Here is a 13,008-nt window from a genome sequence, read left to right on the forward strand (position 1 = left end):
GGATGGTCAGGGGGGCTGGCCTAGCAGGGCGAGGTGGATATGTGCATGTGCTCGGGGTACTTGATAGCAGGGGGGTAATTCTGGGTCATCTGGATGGAGACGTCGCTGGAGATGTCGGAGGGGCTGCGCCCGCGGTGCCACACCTCCGGGTGCAGGAACTGGCCCGAGTAGTCGGAGCAGTCGCTCAGGCGTGGGCGGTAGAAGGCCGGGTGGGGACGGTACATCTCCTCTTCCGCGTAGCGCTTCGTGAATAGGTATACGGACATCACGCCGGCGCCCTGCAGGAGATGGGAGACAGTGAGCGGAAGGGGAGGGTATGGGACAGCAGAACCCTGCTCCCCTCCTAGAGCTGGGGATGGAACCCAGGAGTCCTGGCTCTCCCCTGCCCCCAATCCACTAGATCCCACTCCCCCGCCCAAGCTGGGGATAGAACCCAGGCATCTTGACTCCCAGCCCCTGCCTGCTCTAACCACTAGTCCACACTCTCCTCCCAGAGCTGGGCATAGAACCCAGGAGTCCTGGCTCCCAGCCCTCTTGCTCTAACCACCAGACCTCCCTCTCCTCCCAATTGAGCCCATCTACCTCATCTATTTGAAGGATTCCCCCGTTTGTAATTTGAGGTCAGAGACTTTCTAGGCTCCCCCAACAGCTCTCGCCACTGCCCCCTGCTGGATAGATTAGAACTGCCCCTCTCTGTGTGTCACAGTCACCATACTGTGCCAGCAGAGGGGGATTCTCCATTAGTTCAGCCTGCAGAATCAGGGAAAGGGGGTTCTAAGTTCTACCCCAGGGGGCAGCACAGAGCCAGCCAGGAATCTCCAGGGCCCCAGGGAGGAGGGGTTGGGATGGGGTGTGGGGCAAGGTCCAAACCTCTTTGAGGAGGAAGGAGGAGGCTGCGAAGGCGAAGGACCAGCCGTAGCGATAGTGGAAATACTGCTCCGACCCACTGGGCCGATTCATCACCTCATCGTTGATGCTGGAGATGTAGAGAACTAATCCCACCACGAGAGACAGGCCTGCAAGAGACAGGTCCAACGATAAAGCTGCTGAGATGCAGCTGCCTCTGAGGGCTGTTCAGACAGGGACCCCATGCCTTGCTGAGATGCGACCGCCTCTGGGGTGGGGCGTGGGGGTCTGCTTATACAGGGACCCCTCTCCCAGCACTGAGAAGCAGCCCCTCTGGGGCTGGGTGCAGGGGCTGTTTATACAGGGACCCCCCCGTCCGTCTCTGAGATGCAGCTGCCTCTGGGGTGGGGTGCAGGGGCTGTTTATACAGGGACCCCTCGGCCCGTGCTGAGATGCGACAGCCTCTGGGGTGGGGCTGGAGTCTGTTTACATGAGGACTATAAAAATGTCAGGATGGAAGGGACCTTGAGCATCTGGACTGATGCTAGACCAAGTAAACCTAGACCTGAATCTGGGGTCTGGTCCAACCTGGGTCTGGGTCTGGGGTGTGGCCAACCTGTTCTTTAAAACCTCCACTGACAGGGGAAATCCCACAACCTCCCTTGGGAGCCGATTCCAGAGCTTTCCTCCCCTTAGAGTTAGAACATTTTTCCTAATATCTAACCTACATCTCCCTTGCTGCGGATTAAGCCGATTACTTCTCGTCCCACCTCCAGCAGACACAGAAAATAACTGATCACAACCCTTTACAACAGCTCTTATGTGAAGACTGGTCTCGGGTCCCCGCCTTGGGCTTCTTTTCTCTGGACTAAACATGGCCAGTTTTTTAAAACTTCCTTTTGCCCGGGGTTTCTGGCTCTCCTCTGTCCAATCTGTGCCTCTGTCCCAAAGGGCAGTGCCCAGAACTGGACGCAGCCGAGCTCTCCACCAGCGACGAGCAGAGCGGGACGATCACCTCCCGCGTCTTACGTCTGACACTCCTGTTGCCCCGCCCCAGAAGGACAGTTGCTTTTTTTGGCAACTGCATCGGTGCCTCGTATTCGGTTCATGACCCATTTTAACCCCCTGCCCTTTTCCAGCCGTCTGCCCCCCTAGCCAGCTAGCTCACCTTTTGTAGCCATGCACTGGATTTTTCCTTCCCAAGTGATGGACTTCGCCCTTGTTTGGATTGACTTTCATCTGGTCCATTTCAGACCACGTCTGCAATTCGGCTGGGTGGTTTTGAACACTAATCCCATCCTCCCAAGGGCTCACCAGGGCCGGTGCAACCATTTAGGCGACCTAGGATTTGGGGGGCGGCATTTTCTTCGGCAGCGACCGCAGCGGCCGGCTCTTCGGCCGCCCCAGTCACCACCGGCATTTAGGCAGAGGGAGCTGGGTCAGGGGAGCGCGGGGAGGGCTGCCTGCAGCAAGTAAGGGGGGGCGGGCGGCACGCAGGGGAACTCCCCGCCCCAGCTCACCCCTGCTCCGTCTCCACCCCGAGCACGCCATGGCCGCTTCACTTCTCCCGCCTCCCAGGCTTGTAGCGCCTAAGCTAATTGGCACCGCAAGCCTGGGAGGCGGGAGAAGTGAAGCAGCGATGGCGTGCTTGGGGTGGAGGTGGAGCAGGGGTCAGCTGGGGCATGGGGGGGTGCCTCAAGGCGGTGGGGGTGGGGACTGCCGCAGGGGGGTACTCGGGCGGAGGGGGGGAGCTGCCGCAGGGGTTGCCTCAAGGCGGGGGCTCAGGAACGGGGGAGGGCGCAAGGTGGATGTTTCGCCTAGGGCGCGAAACATCCTTGCACCGGCTCTGCAGCTAGTCCATTTCAGCCCACGTCTGCAATTCAGCAGGGTCGTTGTGAACGCTAATCCCATCCTCCCAAGGGCTCACACCCTCTCCCGGCTTGGGGGCATCTGCCAATGCCACTCTCCACTCCATAATCCGAGTCGTTAGTTAAAAGAGTGAATAGTACCAGACCCACGGCTGACCCCTGCAGGCCTCACTAGATCCACCTCCCAGCTATGAGTGGTAACGACGCTTAGAGTACCGTCTTCCAACTAACGGTGCATCTGCCCTATAGTAAATTCATCTAGAAAGTGCTGCATTTCCCCAGTCTGCTAATGAGAACGTCACGTGGGCCTTGCTAAAATCAAGATCTCTCACGTTTACTGCTTCCCCCCGTCCATTTGGCCAGTAATCCTGTCAAAGCAGGAAATGAGGTTGGCTTGGCGTGATTTGTTCTTGAAAAAGCCAAGCTGGCTGTTCCTTGTAACTCCGCTATCCTCCAGGTGCACAGCAAACTGGTTCTTTCAAATTTGTTCCAGTGTCTTTCTCCAGTGGGGCGCGGGGCCTCTTTATACCAGAATTTCACACCGGGTGCTGAGATGCAGCCACCTCTGGGGTGGGACATGGGGACTGTTTATATGGGGATCCCTCGCCCAGCCCTGAAATGCAGCCGTTTCCGAAGTAGGGCACTGGGGGTGTTTACACAGAGACCCCTGCTCCTGGCACTATTCAATGGCTGCACCACACAAAAGTTTGGGATGGGAGTTGAAAGAGAATCTCACATCCAACCACAACCTCAAGCAGGATTTGGGGGGGCGCTGACTGCTAGGGGAGAGCGCCCCCTACTGAGCCCCCGCTCCCTGAAGGACAGCCCCCCCCAGTGCTGCAATGGGGCATTGGGGCCAGCCCTGACTCCCAGGAGAGAGTGTCCCCTACTGAGACTCCGCTCCCTGAAGGACAGCCCCCCCCAGTGCCACAATGGGGCATTGGGGCCAGCCCTGACTGCCGGGGAGAGTGTCCCCTCCTGAGCCCCCTCACTCCCTGCAGGACAGCCCCCCTAGTGCCACACTGGGGCATTGGGGCCAGCCCTGACTGCTGGGGGACAGCTCCCCCTACCGAGCCCCACACTCCGCTCCCAGGCCCCTCACCAGAGAGGATGAAGAAGATGCCGGAGACGAAGGCCAGGATGGTTCTCTGTGGCCGGATGTGGCCGATGTTGCTGATGACGAAGGCCGTGAAGACAAGGAAGAGGCTGACCATGGGGAAGGGGGTGGCCGTGCGAACTGTCTCTGGGGGGGGGGACACCAGACAGTCAAAGCACCTCCACCCCTGTCCCCCACCCCACAGGATAGAGACCACCCTCTCTCAGGCCCCCCAACACTCTCCTCACCTCCCATCCCCCATGTACCCCACTCACCCATGAGCACATCTCCTCCCCCCATCTCCTCCTGTCCCCTACAAACTCCAGCTCTACCCCCCTAGGTCCCGCCCCTAACAGCTCCCAACCCCATGGAGGACCAGGCTGCCAGGAGGCTGGGCTTCATGCCACATACTATCTTGCTCGGAGCTGAACACAGAGTCCTGGGACATGCCTGCGACACGGCTGCCATCTCCACTCCACTGCATGTGGGAGCTGACACGTTTTCTCCCCATGCACACCCTCTTGCTCGTGCGCTCTGTCTTGAAGCCCCCGGGACGGGAGGGCCCCTCTCACTTACTCAAGATGTTCTCCGTGTTTTCCGTCACCAGGTTTATCTCGGGTTCCAGGAAATACTCTGATGCCACACACCGGCCCTTCTCCCGGCCTGCAGGGGGCAAGAGATGGTGTTACCTGGCAACGCTTCAGTCAGGGCACTGCTCTGGGGAAACTCGCAGCACCAAGAAGTCCCAAGCCAGGGCAGTGCTATGAGGATGCAAAGAGTTCCTGGCTGGGGGCACTGCCGGGGGAAGCTCGCAACACCAGCGAGTCTCCCACACACACAGCTGGGGGCACTGCTTGGGGAAGCTCGCAACACAGGCCTCATACCGGCGAAGAAGCAGACTCTCCAGAGCCCGGCGTGCAGCGCCATCTTGATCTCGGTGGTCTGGTTCTGCTGCAGCACGATGCCCTCCTCCATGTAAAGCCAGTAGTCGGTGCTGACCGCGATGCCCACCAGCAGCAGCCCACAGGCCCCGAACACGCTACTAAGCAGCGTCAGCGCGCGGCTGCTGCAGTTACTCATCCTAAGGGACGGGGGGCACCACACACAGCACGCGGACCTGGGCAGGGAGAGAGAAACAGGCTCAGTAGCCACTGCCAGCCACCCCCGCACCCCTGCTCTAACCACTAGACCCCACTCCCCTCCCAGAGCCCGGGATGGAACCCAGGAGTCCTGGCTCCCCTTAAACTGCACTCCCTGCAGCATAGTGCCCCCCACAGAGCCCCCGCTCTCCGCAGCCCAGCGCTCCCCGTCGAGCCCCCGCGCCACTCCCCCTGCAGCCCAGTACCCCCTGCTTTGCCCTGGGGCAGTAGGGCCAGCCCTGCCGGTGAGGGTAGAGCACACACACAGTTGGATGTAGGGGCAGGTCTATGGGGTTCAGTCGCACAGCAGCGAGGGAGCCCCATGGCCCCAGCAACTGGTCCAGGCAGAGAAGGGTCCCACTTGCCAGGGGTTGGGCTGCCCCCCAAGGTCTGCATCACCAACGTACAGACAGGGCATAATTCAGCAGGAGCTGTCCAGAGCAGAGCTCTGGGAAATATTTTCCAGCCCCCTGGAGTTTTCAGAGCATGTTGTGGGGGGGTCCCCCTCTGGGAAATATTCTATGAGAGTTTAAACCCTGTGCACAGGATCTGTTAATATAACCCCACCATAACAAACCAGAGCTCCTGAGAGACCCTACAATAACCAAACAGCCTGGACAGCCCCCATGCCTCAGAGACCCACCGCAACAAGCCAGCGCTCCCGAGAGACCCTACAATAACAACCCAACAGAGACAGACCCAGTGACTGACAGACCCTACCATAATAAGCCAGCACTCCCGAAAGACCCTACAATAACAACCCAACAGAGACAGACCCAGCGACTGACAGATCCTACCATAACAAGCCAGCACTCCTAAGACACTCTACCTACCCCTGTCTAGCACTGTACGGGCTCCCCCACCCCACCACTGTGTAGTGACTGGTCTCAGAAACACACCAACTGTGTAGCAAGCAGCCAAACATCACCCAACACAACTAACACAAACACAACATATCCTAAGACATCACACCTAAAGACACACTAGGCCAGTGGTTCTCAAACTTTTGTACTGGTGACCCCTTTCACACAGCAAGACTCCGAGTGCAACCCCCCCTCATAAATTAAAAACACTTTTTTATATATTTAACACCATTATAAATGCTGGAGGCAAAGTGGGGTTTGGGGTGGAGGCTGACAGCTCACAACCCCTCACGTAATAACCTCACAACCCCTGAAGGGTCCCAACCCCCAGGTTGAGAACCCCTGCGCTAGGCCCACACCCACCCACCGCAAAACAGTCACCAGTACACACAACACAGACACTAGCTCAATGCACAAACACACATTACTCAGAAGCACATAGCACACACTGAGTAACAACTGACACCAGTGCAACACACACACACCAGCCAGTAGCACACACTAACTACACTAGCACAATGCACACAGCAGTGCACATCAACACCACACACACACACACACAAAACATGCACAGAGAGACACTAAGGAAATCACACAGACAACACTGCCAGTGCTCAGAAACTCTCACAAATTGGCACTCAGCAAAATCGCACACACAACTGGCCACCTACTGGAACAACCAAGCAAAATGTGTGTGCACATCCACACACGCATACACACACATGCACAAAGACACACATGCAAAACTTCACAATGCACTCTACACAACATCTCCACGGGCTGCATGCACACCTGGGTGCACACACACACAGAGCAGGGCTCATCCCCTCCAGCAGGGGGGCAGCAGGGACACACACACACACACACACACAATTTACTGTTCACAGCAGCAGCAACAATTCTCACACATCTACAGGGGCACATACTCTAGCACAACTCCTCGCATGAACACACACGCACCACAATATACTGTACACAACGTCTCCAAATAAGGCATGTGCATACACACAGGGACACTAATGAATATCACATACACTAGCACAACACTCACTGCCACACAGAGACACCCTCCCTCCATGCTTGCACTGGAAAATGGGTTGGGAAAATGAGACAACTGAGGCTAAAAGTCACCAGTCAGCTCTGCGGACAGAACTCCAGAGGAAAGTACAGCAGGACACACACACACACACACACACACACACATACACACACCAGGGGGCAGCACCACTCTTTCTCCCTCACACACACACACACACACACACTCCCATGTACGTATGTACATACACACACACACACAGTTTCTCACTGACATTCACACCAGGTGTACGTACACACACAGACTCTCATACACACACAGTGTAAGTACACCCCTCCCAGTGTATCCCCTCTCTCACACACACACACTGTCTCTCTCTCTCTCTCTCTCATGCACACACACACACACACACTGTGTACATAAATCACCACCCCCTCCTGGTGTGTCCCCCTCACATACACTTGTTATACATACACACACCCACATAGTCTACACACAGTGTACTCACACAAACACACACATACACAATGTACATACACACACAGGGTGTACATACACACACACACAATGTACAAACACATACACCCATGGTGTACCCCCCCACACACGGTGTGCACACACACACACACTATGTACACACACACAGGGTGTACCCCATATATGGTGCACACACCCAGTGTACCCTGCACACACACACAGTGTACCACACACACACACACATGATGTACACAGTGTACCCTACACACACAGTGTACACACACGATGTACACACACACAGTGTACCCACACACATGTACACCCAATGTACACACACCCACACCATGCACACACACACACACACACACACACAGTGTACCCACACACACCATGTACACACACACGATGTACCCACACACATGCACACCCAGTGTACACGCTCACACACACACGATGTACAAACACACCCAGTGTACACACACACAGAGAACATACACACACACTGTACACACACTGTACACGAACACCCAGTGTACACACACACACAGAACACACACACGATGTACACACACACTCTACACACACACACACACACACACTGTACACACTCTACACACACACACACGATGTACACACCCAGTGCACATCCAGCCCGCACCCCCGGCGCTCACCTGGCGCTCACTCCCGGGGGCGCTGGCCGGCCGGCGGCCCCCACATGCTCTGCCCCCGCCGCTCCGCTCCTGCGCCGGCCTCAGACCCCCCGGCAGCGGCTTCCCGGGCCCCGAAGAGCCATGGGCGGGGGGGGGGGCGGGTCTCCCCCGGGAGCCGCAGCAGCTGCAGGCGGGAGCCGGGCGCAGCGGGGGAAGGAGCCGAAGACCCGGGCGGAGGGATGCGGCGGGGCGGGGGGGGGGGAGACAAGAGTCCGGCAGAGGGATGCGGCGGGGGGAGAGGGAACAGGGCCCGGCGGTGGGTGGGGGAGAGACAGGAACCCGGCGGAGGGATGCGGCGGGGGGCGGGGAGACAGGAGCCCGGCGGAGGGATGCGGCGGGGGGGAGGAGAGAGAACAGGGACAGGCGGAGGGATGCGGCGGTGGGGGGGGAGAGGGAAGGAGACAGGAGCCCGGCGGAGGGATGCGGCGGGGGAGAGGGAAGGAGACAGGAGCCCGGCGGAGGGATGCGGAGGGGGGGGGAGAGGGAAGGAGACAGGAGCCCGGCGGAGGGATGCAGCAGTGGAGGGGGGAGGGGCCCGGCGGGGGGATGCGGTGGGGGGCGGGAAGAAGACAGGTGCCAGGCGTGGGGGGGGGGGGAGAAGAGGACAGGGGCCCGGGGAGGGATGCTAGAGGGGGAGAGGACCGGGGTCCGGCGGGAGGATGCGGCGGTGGGGGAGAAGGAAGGGGACAGGAGCTGCGCGGGGGGGGGATGGGAACAGGGGCCCGGCGTGGGGATGCTGGGTGGGGGGGAAGGGGACAGGAGCCCGGAGGGAGGATGCGGGTGGGGGGAGGGAACAGGGGCCCGGCGGGGGGGATGGGAACAGGGGCCCGGCGTGGGGATGCTGGGTGGGGGCGAAGGGGACAGGAGCCTGGAGGGAGGATGCGGAGGGAGGGGAGGGAACAGGGATCCGGAGGGGGGATGGGAACAGGGGCCCGGCGGGGGGATGCTGGGTGGGGGGGAAGGGGACAGGAGCCCGGAGGGAGGATGCGGGTGGGGGGAGGGAACAGGGGCCCGGCGGGGGGATGCTGGGGGGGGAGGGAACAGGGGCCCGGCGGGGGGATGCTGGGGGGGGGGAGAAGGGAGCGAAAACAGGCTGCGCTGGCGGACGGGGGTGCAGGGAGGGGGGAGGGGGCTGGCTCCGGTCGGATCGCGGGGCTGGACCGGACCGGACGCTCCGGAAAACGGCTCCGCTCTCGCTGCTGGAAAATCCACGGGAGCTTCCCCCGTGCCCCCCCGTGCCGCGGACACCGTGATGTCACGGGCCCCGCGCTTAAAGGGACAGACCCGGCCACCCCCCTTCCCCGCTCCCATGCTCGAGCCCCACCCCAACCCCTCCCTCACAGTCCCTTCCCAACCCCCAGCCCCTCCCCCACAGCCCCTTACCCCCAACCCACTCCCCACCCCTTCCCCCACCCCCACAGTCCCTTCCCAACCCCCAGCCCCTCCCTCACAGCCCCTTACCCCCAACCCACTCCCCACCCCTTCCCCCACCCCCACAGTCCCTTCCCAACCCCCAGCCCCTCCCCCACAGCCCGTTCCCCCCAACCCACCCCCCACCCCAACCCCTCCCCCACAGTCCCTTCCCAACCCCCAGCCCCTCCCCCACAGCCCCTTCCCCCCACCCCAACCCCTCTTCCACAGCCCCTCCTCTAGCCCCTCCCCCACAGCCCCTTCCCCCAATCCCTCCCGCAGCCCCCCAGCCCTTTGCTTCTTTCTTCCTTCACTCCCGTCCTTCCTCTTTCTTTCTTCCTTTCTCCTTCCTTCTCCTTCCTTCCTTTTTCTACCGCCCCCCCCCCCCCCATCCGCTCTTTCTTCCCCACTCGGGCACTGCTTTGTCTGGCTCCCGGACACTTCCTCCCTTCCTTTCCCAGCCCTTTGGGCTTCAGGGCTTTGGGGCTCGGCTCCTGGGGCCTCTTTCAGGGGCCGCTTCGCTTTTCCTTCTTTCTCAGTCACCCCCCCCCCCACCCACAGACATCGAGGAAATTCACCTTCCTGGACAGTAGGAAGATTTTTAAAAGAGGGAGGGGGGCTGGGAGCCAGGACTCCTGGGTTCTGTCCCAGGCTCTGGGAGGGGAGTGGGGTCTAGTGGTTACGGGGTGGGGGTGGGGGCAGGACTGCTGTGTTCTGTCCCGGGCTCTGGGAAGGGAGTGGGGTCTAGTGGTTGAGGGGTGGGGCTGGACTCCTGGGTTCTTCTGTCCCGGGCTCTGGGAGGGGAGTGAGGTCTAATGGTTGGGGGGGGCAGGAGTCCTGGGTTCTGTCCCGGGCTCTGGAAGGCGAGTGGCGTGTAGTGGTTGGTGGGGGCAGGACTCCTGGGTTCTGTCCCGGCTCTGGGAAGGGAGTGGGGTTTAGTGGTTAGAGGGGAGGCAGGACTCCTGGGTTCTGTCCCGCCTCTGGGAAGGGAGTGGGGTCTAGTGGTTGGGGGGTGGGGCTGGACTCCTGGGTTCTTCTGTCCCGGGCTCTGGGAGGGGAGTGAGGTCTAATGGTTGGGGGGGGCAGGAGTCCTGGGTTCTCTCCCCCAGTCTGCGACACAGAAAGATGTTTTCCCTTGGATTTCCTGTGAATGCACCTGTCGGGATCCCCCCCCCCCGTAGCCCCGTCCTCCCCTGCAGCACCCGAGAGGAGTCGATCAATGAATGACGCACCTGGGAGAGGGCGGAACAGGCGCCCCCTACAGGGGAAAGGCCCCGTGCCCCATTCCCCGCCCCCCTGAGCCAGCCAGTCCCTGCCCTGGGGCTGCACCGGTGTCAATGCCCCCGCAGGGGAAAGGCCCCACAGCCCATTCCTCGATCATTAGTAACCTCACGGCTGCTCTCCTGTGGCGCCTGAGAATTACAGCCACTACTGGGGGAGCACAGAAGTGTTCTGGACGCGATCAAACTCTGCCCAGACCCAGAGTCACCGGGATCGGGGCCCCGTCGGGCCGGGCGCTGCCCAGACCCAGAGTCACCGAGATCGGGGCCCGTCGGGCCGGGCGCCGCCCAGACCCAGAGTCACCGAGAGTCACCGAGATCGGGCCCGTCGGGCCGGGCGCTGCCCAGACCCAGAGTCACCGGGATCGGGGCCCCGTCGGGCCGGGCGCTGCCCAGACCCAGAGTCACCGAGATCGGGCCCGTCGGGCCGGGCGCCGCCCGCCCCAGGATGGGAAGCCTGAGCCGCAGACCCTGAAACTAATGGAGTCACCAGGACGAAAGAGGAATGAAGAAACTGCTAATTTCCATCACAGAAATCCAGCCAGCCAGCCCAGTCCTGACCCCCCTACCCCAGCTCTGCCGGTGCCCCTCACTCCCGACATGCAGCCCCCTGCCAGCCCAGTCCTGACCCCCGCACCCCAGCTCTGCCGGTGCCCCTCACTCCCGACATGCAGCCCCCTGCCAGCCCAGTCCTGACCCCCCCCACCCCAGCTCTGCCGGTGCCCCTCATTCCCGACATGCAGCCCCCTGCCAGCCCAGTCCTGACCCCCCCACCCCTGCTCTGCCGGTGCCCCTCATTCCCGACATGCAGCCCCCTGCCAGCCCAGTCCTGACCCCCCCACCCCAGCTCTGCCGGTGCCCCTCACTCCCGACCAACAGTCCTGGGCTCCCTCCCGACCCGCAGCCCCTGCTGTCCCAGCCCTGGGCCCAAGGTCGGAGTCGGATTTCCCCGAGCTCAGCACTGCAGGCTCCGAAATGCTGAACGCTCGGTTCTTTCTGTCTGCCGGTGTCTGTTTCCAGGCCTGGTACCCCCCGCCCCCTCCCTACCCGGCACTGCACGGTCCCATCGAGTGGCTGGCGTGGAACAGGGTCGGTGGGGGAGCTCGAGGCCTCCCCTACCATTCCCCCATAACTCAGAAAGCCCCCCACTGCCTCTTATAGCTCCCCCCCAGAAACATTGCCCCCCAATCTCCTCCCTCATAGCATCCTCCCGCTCCCTGCCCCAGTGTGGCAGGGGGAAGGCCAGGTCTTTGCGGCCCCTCCAGCCCTTGGCCTCTCTGCTCGGGGGAGGGGGATGTGGCCCAGATTGGAAGGCGGGGATGAGGCTCTGCAAAGAACCTGCCTGGCCACCAGCCCGAGAACCAGCAAACTCGTTACACGCGTGAGCCACAGAATGAGAGGAGGGAAAGGCCCCATTTCCCCACCCCCTGAGCCAGCCAGTCCCTGCCCTGGGGCTGGATGGGAGCCAGTGCCCCCTAGAGGGGACAGGCCCCAGGCCCCATTCCCTGCCCCCCTGAGCCAGCCAGTCCCTGCCCTGGGGCTGGATGGGAGCCAGTGCCCCCTAGAGGGGACAGGCCCCGGGCCCCATTACTATCCCTGTCTGGAGGCCCCTTTAAATCCCTGCCCTGTATTCCTGTCCCCTCCCCCTTATACACCCAAATTTCATTTCTAAGCCACAAATCTTTTAATCTTCTCCTTGATTCCTACCTTGCAGGCAACTGCCAGTCCCCTGAGAGCTGGAGGGGAGGGGGAAACGGGCCACAGGAGTCCAGATCCTCCCTTTGTCTGGACTGGGGTGGGGGGGTGTCCAAAGAGAACAGCCCCTCCCCTGCCCACCAGCCACAGAACAAGGTTCACTGGGCTGGACAGAATGGGGGGGGGGGTTTGGCGGGGGCATTGCAAGGGGCATGAGCCCTGGGCTGCAAGGGATGTCCAGGGGGTAGGGCTCAGAGCAGAGGCTGGAGGGGGCTGCCGGGATGGGGAGCCCAAGGATGTGGGGCCAGGAGCAGCAAGCAAGATATGGAGAGGGACAGCCCCAGCCGCCCCTAGGCCAGGCAGTCACCCCAAAACCCAGGAGTCCTGGCTCTCTCTCACACCCCCCAAGCACTGGACCCCACGCCCCACCCCAAGCTGGGGAGAGAACCCAGGAGTCCTGGCACGCTCACGCTCTCTCTCACATACCCACAACCACTGGACCACACACCCCTCGCAGAGCCAGGGACAGAACACAGGAGTCCTGGATCCCAGCCCCCCCTCTAACCACTGCACCCCGCTCCCCTCCCA

At 61.3% G+C, this 13,008-nt stretch overlaps 1 protein-coding gene across 1 annotated transcript; it reads right to left on the minus strand.

Annotated features, from left to right (window-relative positions):
* Positions 1-20: 20 nt before the first annotated feature.
* CACNG7 (calcium voltage-gated channel auxiliary subunit gamma 7) lies at positions 21-8,210 on the minus strand. Its single transcript, XM_050928284.1, has 6 exons — positions 7,997-8,210; positions 4,695-4,927; positions 4,387-4,473; positions 3,817-3,957; positions 871-1,016; positions 21-278 (listed from the first exon to the last, which is right to left on the minus strand). The coding sequence occupies exons 2-6, from the start codon at positions 4,888-4,890 to the stop codon at positions 21-23; spliced, it is 828 nt and encodes a 275-aa protein (XP_050784241.1). The 5' UTR covers positions 4,891-4,927; positions 7,997-8,210.
* Between the last annotated feature and the right edge of the window lie 4,798 nt (positions 8,211-13,008).

The sequence above is a fragment of the Gopherus flavomarginatus genome, chromosome 18 (genome assembly GCF_025201925.1).
Source record: "Gopherus flavomarginatus isolate rGopFla2 chromosome 18, rGopFla2.mat.asm, whole genome shotgun sequence".
Taxonomy (NCBI): domain Eukaryota; kingdom Metazoa; phylum Chordata; order Testudines; family Testudinidae; genus Gopherus; species Gopherus flavomarginatus.